At 39.2% G+C, this 12038-nt stretch overlaps 2 protein-coding genes across 2 annotated transcripts in view; both read left to right on the top strand.

The window, feature by feature from the left end:
- Positions 1 to 6380, top strand: part of LOC106934649 (solute carrier family 22 member 13-like) — a 12948-nt gene extending 6568 nt beyond the window's left edge. Inside the window, exons 3-10 of the mRNA XM_015014682.1 lie at positions 448 to 503; positions 1016 to 1184; positions 2254 to 2374; positions 2759 to 2853; positions 2943 to 3157; positions 3776 to 3884; positions 4633 to 4839; positions 5589 to 6380. Coding sequence (XP_014870168.1) covers positions 448 to 503; positions 1016 to 1184; positions 2254 to 2374; positions 2759 to 2853; positions 2943 to 3157; positions 3776 to 3884; positions 4633 to 4839; positions 5589 to 5658 — 1042 coding nt within the window. The 3' untranslated portion in view covers positions 5659 to 6380. The remainder of the gene's footprint in view (positions 1 to 447; positions 504 to 1015; positions 1185 to 2253; positions 2375 to 2758; positions 2854 to 2942; positions 3158 to 3775; positions 3885 to 4632; positions 4840 to 5588) is intronic.
- Positions 6381 to 8453: 2073 nt separating this feature from the next.
- LOC106934664 (solute carrier family 22 member 13-like) lies at positions 8454 to 12038 on the top strand. Its single transcript, XM_015014707.1, has 11 exons — positions 8454 to 9007; positions 9090 to 9193; positions 9407 to 9561; positions 9670 to 9838; positions 9908 to 10028; positions 10817 to 10911; positions 11087 to 11301; positions 11383 to 11491; positions 11572 to 11778; positions 11864 to 11961; positions 11998 to 12038. The coding sequence occupies exons 1-10, from the start codon at positions 8636 to 8638 to the stop codon at positions 11910 to 11912; spliced, it is 1596 nt and encodes a 531-aa protein (XP_014870193.1). The 5' UTR covers positions 8454 to 8635; the 3' UTR covers positions 11913 to 11961; positions 11998 to 12038.

Genomic DNA, 12038 nt, shown 5'->3' with positions numbered 1-12038 from the left:
GAGGTTGAAAAACACTGTTCTAGAGCAACCAACAACTGGTCATGACTATGAGGGAAGATCGCCCTTAGAGAATGCCTTATTGATACATAAGGCAGTAGTTTGGTAGGGTTCTTTTTTAGAAGTTGAATGAAGTGGTCACGTTTGTCCCTCATGTGAAATCGAGAGCATTAAGTGTGCTAATAAAGTGTCTTCTGACCTTCAGTCCCTTTCAGTACCTACTCAGCGAGGTTCCTTTCCCCTCTATTCGGCTCTACTTGTTCATAAGGGTTTTCCACCAGTAAAGGTTACATGGTGCCAGTGGCTTTTTTAGAACTTTCTTCACTGGGGGTCCAAGTGAAGGAAACAAATGATCACTGAAAGGGTACAGAGTGGATGGACTCACTGGTTGCCTCACAACTCCCTGTTTCTGGATGATGGTGACAATGGTGGTGGGAGTTTGTCCCGCAGTTGGTGGGTTGCTGGATCGAGCCCCACTCCGTCTGCCTCCATTGTTGTGTCCTTAGGCAAGACACTTCACCCCCCTTGCCAGCTGGTGGAACTGTAGCTACTGTGCAACCATCACCAATTTACCATTTACAAGAGCCAATCCCGCACAATAATCCAATCGGCAATTTGTAAAAACTCACAGCAGCAGCTGAGTTTGACAAGAAGCTGCAGACTGCTTCCAGCATGGCTTCCATGTCCTCCATTGTTGTGTTTGTGTTGCATACCGATCATGTCGCACTACTTTTTGGACGCTTTGGCCGCCCAATTATATGACAACCCCACCTCATAGAGCTGTTATTCAGTTGTAATGGAAAACCACCTGAACTGAGTAGAGCCGTGCTGCTAGGTGCTGGTAGAAAAGTGCATACCACTGATGCCTCATAAAGCCCACGGGAAAACTGATATTATCAACTTGTAATTTATTGTAATCACTGCTAGGCTATGCCAAGAGTATCTTCCCTGTGACATTATTCTTCCTTTCAGGTGTTCTTTTCCACAATCAAAGTGTTTACATGTTTTGTGCCTTCAGGCACTGAATGGATCGGCGTGTCCAGACGGTCCTGGGGCGCCTGCATCACTCAGCTATGTGGTGCTGTTGGACAGGCCATCCTCGGCGGCTTGATTTACTTCATCAGAGACTGGAGACTGGCTCAAATGGTCATGGCTGCTCCGTTTGCCGTGATCACTTGTTACATATGGTCTGTGGAAAGATTTTTTGTTCTTTAACGTTGCAACAGGGTTTTCTGGGTTGATGCGTAATTCTGCATTTTCTGCTTAAGGTCTGACCAGCAATTCACATTTTTTCTAATTATTACCACTCTTGAAAGAGAGGGAAATGTGCTACATGTTCTCTGATTTATTTTCAAACCAACAGAAAACAAATGATTTACAAGATTATCCTTGTGTATGGATAGTACAGTGGGTTCCTGGTGTTTGTGTTTGTTAGGGACAACAGCCACTCACACATAGCTAAGATCTGCATGTACTTGAAACCAAAACTACAAATAAATAATAGTTCAGACAGCAATTATACCTTAATATGCATCAATGCACACAGTGGAAACTGTCTTAGCACAATGGCAGCAGCTAGCATCTACATTATCTCTCCTTTTGGTGGTTCAGCCAATCAGTGCCAAGAAAATAAACGGTGCTCCTGGATTGGCTGCTTTGCAAACACCAGCCAATAGCATGTCAAGTTGCATTGTTTCTGTGTATTTTAATTTGAGGCGAATTTTCTTTAGAATATTTCAGATATTCTTTATTCAAAACTCTGTGATCAGGCAGATTTTCTGCGAATAATTTGGAGTTACGTCGCAGAGCAAAATCCGCGAATACTGTAAGCCAGTGTACATGCTATTGGATGGTGTGTTTAAGAATAGAAAAACTGTTGAACCATGAAAAAAGAAATGAACATTTTCAGCTTTCGACATACTGATCACAGGTCAGACCCGCCAAGCCAAGAGAAAGTTGTCTGATTCCCGTCTCTGAGCAACTGATTGATGCATGTTTAGCTTGTAATGCTGTTGTTACACGCAGTCTTTCAACACATGTTGCCATATATGAAACACATTTGATGTAGTTCTAAACATAAAACCTTTCAAAGTTCTGTCAGAGTGCACCAACTTTGGAGACCAAAATATGCGTTCAACAGTATCTGATGTGTAAAACCGTGAAGCTGGTGTTTAAGCCTCTTTCATACGATATTGACATATGAGACAGATGAACAATAAAGGAGACTAATGAAAGTATCCATCTAATTTTTCACAGGTTTATTCCAGAGTCAGCCAGATGGTTGTTGGACAGGGGACGGACAGACGAGGCTAAAGAGCTGATCCTCAAAGTGGCGGCCATTAACAAACGCACAGTTTCAGACTCTCTCCTGGAAAAGGTGCGACTGTTTGCCTTTCTGTCTCCGTCTGTCTCCAAACAGACAATGATAAATGTAATTTAATAAAAGTCAAACGGGTTTCGTACAGTAATCGTAAAGAAAAACAAAAACATTTTAGGACAATTCAGTGCCTTGTGACAAACGTTTTCCCTCCACTTCTCAGCTACGCAGAAGTGGAGGGGAAACGATGCGATCAGATAAAAATCTTAATCAAAACACAATGAAGTTTGTTGACACAATCTGATTAAATGTAGAATATTGCTACTTTTGCAATGAAGGTCTTGTTCTTACCAACTCAGCGAATTAGAACAGATGAAACGTTGTCATATTAGTTGATTAGTTATAATAACAGCAACTGTTGACATGATGTTGTGTTGATTACAGATTACTATCAAAGAAAATGTGCAAAGGGGAGGCATAATATGTCTTATTAAATCTCCTGTGCTGAGGAAGTATTTCCTCACCATCATCTTGGCATGGTAAGTTACACTGCGTAACACATTTCCCATGGAGTTGTGATATCTAAAGAAAAAAATTAGAAATATGACAATGTTTTGGTTTTCTGCAGGTTCTCCCTGAATGTTACCTACTTCTGCCTTTCGCTGAATGTGGGAAACTTTGGCTTGGACATCTTCCTGACTCAGGCCTTGTTTGGGCTCTCTGAAGTACCGGCTCACATCATTTGCATTTGGCTGCTGGAGGCGGTGGGGAGAAAAGTGTCACTAATCACCACACTTGTGATCGGAGGATTTCTGTGTCTCTTGATCCTCGCCGTACCTCAAAGTAAAGCCTCATTAACTGACTTCATACTGACTCGATTTAATGTTGCATGGTTGCATTTTCCTAACCAAAACTTGAATTATTTCAGAAATGTTTGCTTATACAACCCCACCAGTTTCTTCTTCTCTCTTCGTTTTCTCAGCACACAGCTTAGTGCGTTGCTCCCACCTTGTGGTGGCTGAAGCAACATTGCATTGCAGCAAGTTGTCTTTTAAAAAAGCATTGCAGTCATATATGTATGTAAAAATTTAAAGAGATCAGTTCCTATATGCTTTGGACTAGAGGAGAATAAATGCAGTTTATTTGCATTGCGTCTGTGATTGTAGCAGAAACTACGGAACAAAACTCATTATTTACCTTTTGTCCGTGTGTAGGATTAGTTATTATATTTCAAATAAACTCCTAATAATGATTTGAACATATCATCAGTGTCACAAGACAATCTTCCTGACTTGGAAGTCCTGAAATAATTTGATTTTTACTCTTAAAAAAGATGTTTAATACACTCATCAGTATACAAACCATTTTTAAAAAAGGATGTGAATGTCAATGCTTTGCATTCATGATGTTATAGCCTCTATAACATATTTCTAAGTTTCTATTTTTTTTTGTCTTTTCCAGGTAGTGCCATTGCTGTCACTGCGTTAGCCATTGGTGGACGTTTTTTGACCAACTGGGCCGGATCTATATGCAACTTGTATGTTCAGGAGTTGTTCCCGACGTCTTTTCGGTAAGCTGACTCCCGTTAACGTATTTCCCTTTAAGAATGATCCTGCTCTCCAATCTGGTCTTGTTTTGATCAAGTCATTTTAAATGTGAAATGTGACGCCTTGTTGTTCCGTGTTACATCTCAGACTCTCACTCAGGATGTACTATAGAAAGTATTCACCCCTCTGGATGTTTGACCCTTTTTATTGCTTCTACAAATCAGTCAGGATCAACAAAATGTGGCTCTGTTAACAAAGGAATTTCCAAAAAAAAAAAAAAAAAAAAAAAAACTTTTACAGTTAAAACTGATTTTTACAAAACGATGACAATCGAATAAAAGTATGAAACGTAAAATAAAAACTACTGATAAACCAGTGAATGGACCTTTCAGACACATGTTTCTTCAGCTATCACAAATTGACTGGACCTTTGTTGAATTAGGTCAGTTACTTTAAAAGCAGTGAATATTTATGATACTTATGTTTCATATTTGTATGTAATTGTCATTATTTTGTAGAAGTTATTAGCTTTTTTTTGTTAATTTCTATTTTTAAAAAGCAATATTTTGTTGATGATTGATTTGCAAAAAGCAACAAAAAGGGTAAAACATCCAAAACGGTGAATACTTTTCGTGGGCGCTCAAGTGGTAGCGTTCGGTACTAATTTTGTGTCTGCTGTAGTAATTTAACATTTTTTTTAAAGCAGTACATTAAGCAGACAGAAACTGTTTGTTGAATAAACCTCTGAGGAACGACTTGTCCTTGCTTTAGGCAAACTGCCTCGGGTTTGGGCTCCATCATGAGTCGAGTCGGAGGATTGCTTTCCCCGCTGCTCAACATGCTGGCCGTGTACCACTGGTCCATCCCTATCGTGGTCTACAGCAGCCTCACCATCCTCAGCGGAGCCCTCTGCTTCCTGCTTCCCGAGACCAGAAGAACAGAACTCCCCGACTCGACCTGTCAAGCTGAAGGCAACTGGTAAGAAAGCTGGATTTGGACAACACTGTCTGAGATCCTCATCTGGCAGGACCAATCCACAAAAACTACACAAATGTTGGCCTTTTTTGGTTCATCCTTTTTATGAGAATTTTTGCTTTTTGTATGTCTGATTGATACTCTCCTCAGTTCAGGACCACTGAACTTAAAATGTCAAAATCTGCTCATAAATCTGGTTTTTATGTGACGTCACACCATTCAGACCCCTGACGGCAAACTCAAAAAGACTTTCTGTGTTTGACCATGGCATGACTGATATTCAGATTAAACAGTAAATTTGCATTTCTTAAAAGATCCTGAGGGGGACAAAACACCAAGAGGCAGATCTCAGTTATTTAGGCTGATTTAACACTTTATAGTCAAACCTTGGTTTGACTGGAGAACAAAATTGCAATATTTGTTACATTTTGTTTCATTTTCAGCTGGTGCAGTTCACTTTCACACTGCACTGTGTCAAACGATCCAAACCTCTTGCCTCTGGTGGCGCTGCACCAAAAATTACTGAAGTAAACAACACAAAAACCTCTGAAGAAGACACTGAGCACAATTTCGTTATTCGCAAAAATGTGGTTGTAGGATTTCTTTGTTTTTCGTAAAAGACCACAACCAATTTCTCCCGCTTGCGCCGGACATGCGTGTTTGTTTTGGTTATATTTACCTCTTTGTTGACGATCTTTTGTGTTCTGTTCAAATACTGTTGGTTTCGAAGATCTTCTCTTTTCTCACCACAGGATGAAGAACAAGACAAATCACCAACAAGACTCAAATGAAGATTTACAAATCAAATCAACCAAGTTGTAGTCTGTTTTGTTTAATTTTTTTAGTGCACTAATCTGGCCTCTATTGGAACTCCAGTGTGTAGCCACGGCTTATCGGTGGATTTTTATTTTATCTCCTGTAATTGTCAAACATTGTTTATTGATAATAATGCTCAATAGTTAAAAGAACCTTGTTTCTAGCTCCTCTCTTTGTACTCCTTTCTAAGTGGTATTTAGGTTACAACCTCATCTACTTTTACAAATATGGAATAATCAATCTGTTTTTGTTGTTTTGTTTTTTTTTTTGTTTTAACTCATGCGCTTATATTTTTTGTGTGGGGGGAAAAATACAAATTTACAGCTGCAGAAAAAAGAGATATGAAATCAGGACTAATGGCTGAGCTTTTTGTCACATTTGTGTCAACATCAACAGAAAACCCTTTTAACAGAATCCTTCGTGTCTCATTATACTGTTTGCTGTTATATGAAAATGTTGAAAATCTTTATGTCTTACAGCTTGTGCAGCTTCATTATTATATACAGTATTTTATTTTTTGTTATCTCTCACATTAACTGCACAGTTTTCAATAAAAATATTATTGACTCTTTATTGAGGTCTGACTGTTTTTAAAAGCTATATATTTTCAGGATGAATTGAGTTTTCTAGTCTAAAAATCATCAACATTACATATTAAAACATCAGTGTATGCATATTGTTGAGGCATTTGCCTTCTAACAGAGTACAAGAAAAGTCTGTTGAATGTTTTGCAGCTTCTTTTTCTACCTTCATACTAAAAGAAATTCAAATTTCTCTAAAAGTAAAGTTCCCAAGAGCACACTGCCTTCAAAACTATCCACGGGGTGTACAAGATGAAGCAGCACCCGAGAAGAAAACTGAGATTCTTTTTCTTATTTTTCGCAATTAAAATGAATGTTTCACAAATCACAACTTTATAATCTGTGAAGAAAAATGCCCTTCCAAGTGTTATAGTCCATGTATTCTGGATTTTAGGTTGATAAGGTGGTACAATGTCTAAAAAAAGCACGTTCTTACAAAAACACACACAAAAAAGTCAAAAACTGAATTTTAAATCTTCTTTGTGCAGTGCAGATTCATCTAGTTTGGGTCAGATCGTATTTTAGATTGAGAATCCGAGACAATTTAGAATCACCATTTGACCCAAACTGTCTCTTAAAGAGGACTGTCCCAGTCGGTGTTGCCAGGCAACAGCCCAGATTTCTACTGTCCTTCCTGTTCCTCTCCATCATACGTTGTCTCTCATCTGCATTCACAATTTTCAAGCTACAGCTATAAACACTTAGTTTTGTTTACCTACCAGTCAGTATCTATATTTTTAGGAGCAGAGATAAAAACCTGTTTCCTTTTTTTTTATGACAAATAGCTTTCAGAAACTAAAGTAATCACCACTGATGTGACATATTACTTGTTAAGATAAAGATAAAGTACACCCACCTGCTGTCTATTTTAAGGAAAGTATTATAATCTGACATCACCTACTGGCCAGATACTGCAAGTACATCATACCCTTAATATTTAATATACTGTAAAAGAGTAAATATACATTCTCACATTGTCTTATGTAATTACATGTATATAAACTATTTATAAAATATAAAGTATTTTCTATATTTCACTATGCTGAGATAAAACTACATTTTCAGATTCAGAGTTCCTTTTCAAAACCTTACACACTCACTTACACACACTTGCACTTGGTTTGCTGACAGCTTGTTTTAAACCATGTGGGACTGACATTTAACGTAAACCAAACCATTTTGTTTCCCTGATTACATTTTAACTTGTTTGCGTCATTGATGTTGACTTGAGTTGTGCCCTTTTAATCCGTTCTGTTTACACTGACACACTGACATTCACGTGGCCCGTTTAGCCTTTAAAGCCCCTGGAGATCTTTTATAAGGTAATTTATTGGCTTTCGCTTTTATTCCGTCACCTGCACTACTTAAAGTAGCCAGTTGTGCACAGTAAAGGCTTTGCATGGTGCAGATATGTGGAGGTGAACATTTTTTACTTTAATAACCATTAAACCATTCTAAATACTTTTTGTATTTACAAAAAGTCTGAATAAATATTGGCCCCCTTACAGATTCGTTCATTTGTCAGACTTAAATTTTTCAGATGATCAAACATATTGTTTCATAGAACAAAATTTACATGAGTAAATTGAAAAATGTGTTTCAAATAATGAAGCAACAAAACTGGTTGTGCTAACTTTGGTAGGAATAGCTGCCAACTAGGATTTGTGATAACTGCAAAGAGTTTTACATCAATTAAATTTAACTCTTCTTGATCTTTTTTTCCCCAGGGTTCAGTCTTGGACAAGACCATAAAAAACCCTTAATTTAGTTTATGTTGTTTAAAAACTGACTTTGGAGTTAGTTTGATGAAACAAAGACTCAAACATTAAAGTGTGAAAAAAGCAAAAGCAGAAAAAATATAGAATTGGTGGTTGTAGCATTTTTCCACAAAACAGCTGAAAAAAAACATTATATATATATATATATATATATATATATATATATATATATATATATATATATATATATAAAATGAAGCTATACTGTGGACTCCATATAATCCATATGCTATGTATGCAAATATGGTTATCTAGAGTGTTGTCCATAAACTGTAGAGAACTGTAAGAAAATTCAAAGGTCATTGTTTTACTGCAAACCTTAGAGTGCAGAACATCTGACAAAGCAACATAAAACTGTCCTGGATGAACTTCAGACCAAATTACTTTTAATTACAGAGACATCCAGCTATATGGATGTACTGTGAGCAAAATCCTTAGAATACCGACATGCCTTCTGATAAGCGATGCGTTCCTAAAGATTCCTCTGCAAAGTAATTGGGTTCTAGTTTGTTTTAAATGTAAAATCAAATGTGCCGCTGTCTTGCTTCGAGGTGAGATAAGTAGTTAAACGTTAACGTCGCCTAAATCTGTTGTTTTGTCTTCACACAGCGAAGTGACATCAACATGGCAGACTTTGGAGAGATCCTCAGGAACATCGGAGAGTTTGGCTTGTTCCAGCAGCTTACTCTGACTGCGCTCGCGTTTCCAAACTTCTGCCAGGGTTTTCTGATGTCCGGGTTTCTTTTCATCCAGTCCGACCCGGAGCGACACTGCAACACGGACTGGATCCTCAGAGCTGCTAACCTGACCACAGAGGAGCAGCTGAACCTCACGGTGCCCAGGGAGGAGGATGGGAGCTTCAGTCGGTGTCGGATGTTCGTCCCTGTGGACTGGGACATCCAGGATATCAGGGCATATGGACTCAATGAGACAACAGGCTGCAGGGACGGATGGGTTTATGGCAGCATGCTGTATGAATCCACCATAGTTACCGATGTAAGTGTTAGAGTACAAACTCTTAACTTGTCATTCAGTCAATTAAGATCCACTGAAACATGCATGATGTAAATGTTTGCAGTTTGATCTGGTGTGTGGCCAGTCCAACATGGTGGGAGTGATACAAACTGTGTTTCTGGCCGGAATCCTTCTGGGTTCTCTCATGTTTGGACCTTTTGCTGAATCGTAAGTGGGAATAACAAAGCAGACTCATCTCCACTTTTTACAATGTCAGGTTTCTAGCCCTCAAATCTAGAGTGCCTTGCAAAAGAAATGTCGAAACACCTTGACATTTTTCACCCGGTGAAAAGTTGCAAACGCAAACTTTGCTGTGTTTCGTTGGGCAACACATTTTCTCCTGTCTGGCTTTCGTTGCATCGTCTCTCCTTACTCTTGCAGGTTCGGTCGTAAACGAGCAACTCAAATTCCAGCAGTAATATTGTTTGTGTTCACCTTGACAACAGCTCTGTGCCCCAGCATTTACTTATATTTAGCGTCCATTTTCTTCATGGGAGTTGGAGCTGGTGGATATCGAGTCAACTGTATTATACTGTGTATGTATATTTCATTTGTCTTGTTTTAATTGTGCATGCTATTTAAGAGTTTATAAATGCAAAACATGTGTCTGTTGCTTCTGGCATTGTGCTTTTTCCTTGCTGCAGCCACCGAATGGATCGGGGTGTCCAAAAGGTCATGGGGAGCATGTGTGACGCAGCTCTTCAGCTCGGTCGGTCAGTGCGTCCTGGCTGGTACCATCTACGGCATCAGAAAGTGGAGAGTGGCTCAACTGATCGGTGCAGCGCCTCTTGCAGTGGTTATTGTCTACATATGGTGTGTTAGGATTTAAAAGTCAGCTGTTTCCAATTACCTTTTAAGTTACATTTCATTTTTCCTGACCAGGTTCATCCCAGAGTCAGCCAGGTGGCTGTTAAACAAGGGACGGACAGAGGAGGCAAAGCAGCTCATTGCCAACGCAGCAGCCATTAACAAACAGCCGATCCCTCACTCTCTGCTGGAAAAGGTTCAGGATGCCAACTTACTGTTAAAGTATCAGTTTTCAGTAGAGATACACCGACTGGGACTGTTTTGTTCTCAAAAACTCATCTGGATTTGCAATACAGAGGCCAGCCTGATACTTTATACCAGATATTATAATAATCTTACATGATCTAGTCTTGTGATTGTGTAGCACTTATGTTGTAGCTTTTCTTATCTTTCTGTTCAACAGAAATAGATATTTAGTCCCCAGCCAACTTTCTACAGCACATGATATGCTGCTTCATCATGGTCTGAGATAGGTTCAGAAAGTTTCCTGAAATGAGTTGTATTATTTGTTTCCAAAGATATATCAGATACACACAGCTACCGTCCTCTGTAAACTTGCATCTTCCTGCTACTGATAAAGTTTTTATCAGTAGCATTAGCCTAGCACTACTTTTACTATCTGTAGTGCTAATGCCTGGCTAGCTACTAGCTTGTAATGCTAGGCTATAGGTAGCAGTAGCTTACTGTAGTGCTATCCTAGCATTACAGTAGCTAGCTGTAATACTAGGCTAATGCTAAGACTTTATCTATTCTGCTTTGATTCAGAAGTAATTCAGCTTACAAAGTATTTCATTGAAATTCCAGTCTGTAAACATTGCTTTGCCTTAAAATCTTCAAAATGTCTCCTTTATCAAATGATTAGTTGGATGTTTTTAGGTAATAATTTTGTCTTAATGCTTTGTCTGCGCAGTCATAATTTATCAAATTGTTTTAACTGTATTCATCTAGGATTGAGTACACTCTTAACCAGAATTTCTATCACAGGTTACCGTGAACACAACCCCAAACAATGGTGGCATGAAGATCATTTTCAGGTCCCCACTACTCACCAGATATTTCCTTACTGTTGTACTGGCTTGGTAAGTGAGTATTGCAAAACAAAAACTGGACATCACAAGAACAAATCGATATCTTTACTGCGCTAAACCAGATGAGCTGAGTTTGGCTTATTCCAGAATAACTGACCAGCTGTCAACCTGAAATATTAAATTAGTTGTTTCTGACTCTGACTACCTGACCTCTGCCTGTTTTCAGGTTTTCACTGAACCTTTGCATCTACTGCCTGTACTTAGACATGGGAAGCCTCGGCTTTAGCATCTTTTTGACCCAGTTCCTCTTTGGTGCTTTTGAAATACCTGCTAATCTACTCTCCATGTGGCTGTTGGAGATTTTTGGGAGAAAAGCGTTATTCATATTTACCCTGGCAATAGGAGGACTTTCATCCTTGCTCATTGTTGCTGTCCCCCAAGGTAAACCTTTTGTATGGATTGGTGTTACACAACATGTAATGTTGGTCTATTTGTCATTCTTTCTTTTATCCCCTTTCCTAGAACATGCTGTCGCTGTTACGTCTTTGGCTGTGGCCGCTCGCTTCTTCCTGGTCTGGGCTGGTTCTGTAGCATGTGTCTACATCCAGGAGTTGAGTCCAACATCAGTTCGGTAGGAGCTCTTCTTGCTGTCAGTGTAAAGTCACCAGTGTTTGGACAGCATTAGCAGTCAAGTCATCTAATACGTTTCAGACAAACTGCCACCGCTTTGGGCTCGATAGCAGCAAGAGCAGGAGTGTTACTGGCTCCGCTGCTGAACATGCTGGCCGTGTACCACTGGGTCATCCCCATCGTCATTTCAAGCAGCCTGACAATCATCGGCGGAGTCCTTGGCTTCCTGCTCCCAGAGACCAAGAAAACTGAGCTTCCTGAGACGGCTGAAGAGGCTGAGAAAAACAGGTAGACGAGTGTGGTCGATACAGATCTCTGGAGAAGCTACTCATCATGCGTCATCTTTCACTTTTTTTTACTTTCTGTCTTTCAGAATCACACCATCAGAATCCCATTTACCTTCTGAGTCGACTAAGCTCTGAACTTTTGCCTGTCTACCTGTTTCAACATACATTACTGGCAACACCCATGGTTATCGTTTACCGAACCTTAGCTACGTTGAGAGAGGCAAATATTTATTCTGCAAGAACAGAGATTTGTTCTTTTAC

The sequence above is a fragment of the Poecilia latipinna genome, unplaced genomic scaffold, assembly GCF_001443285.1.
Source record: "Poecilia latipinna isolate Pla-1442-1.1 unplaced genomic scaffold, P_latipinna-1.0 Scaffold1839, whole genome shotgun sequence".
Classification (NCBI taxonomy): domain Eukaryota; kingdom Metazoa; phylum Chordata; class Actinopteri; order Cyprinodontiformes; family Poeciliidae; genus Poecilia; species Poecilia latipinna.
The sequence above is the reverse complement of the archived record's forward strand: the minus strand, read 5'-3'. Positions and strand labels throughout refer to the sequence as shown.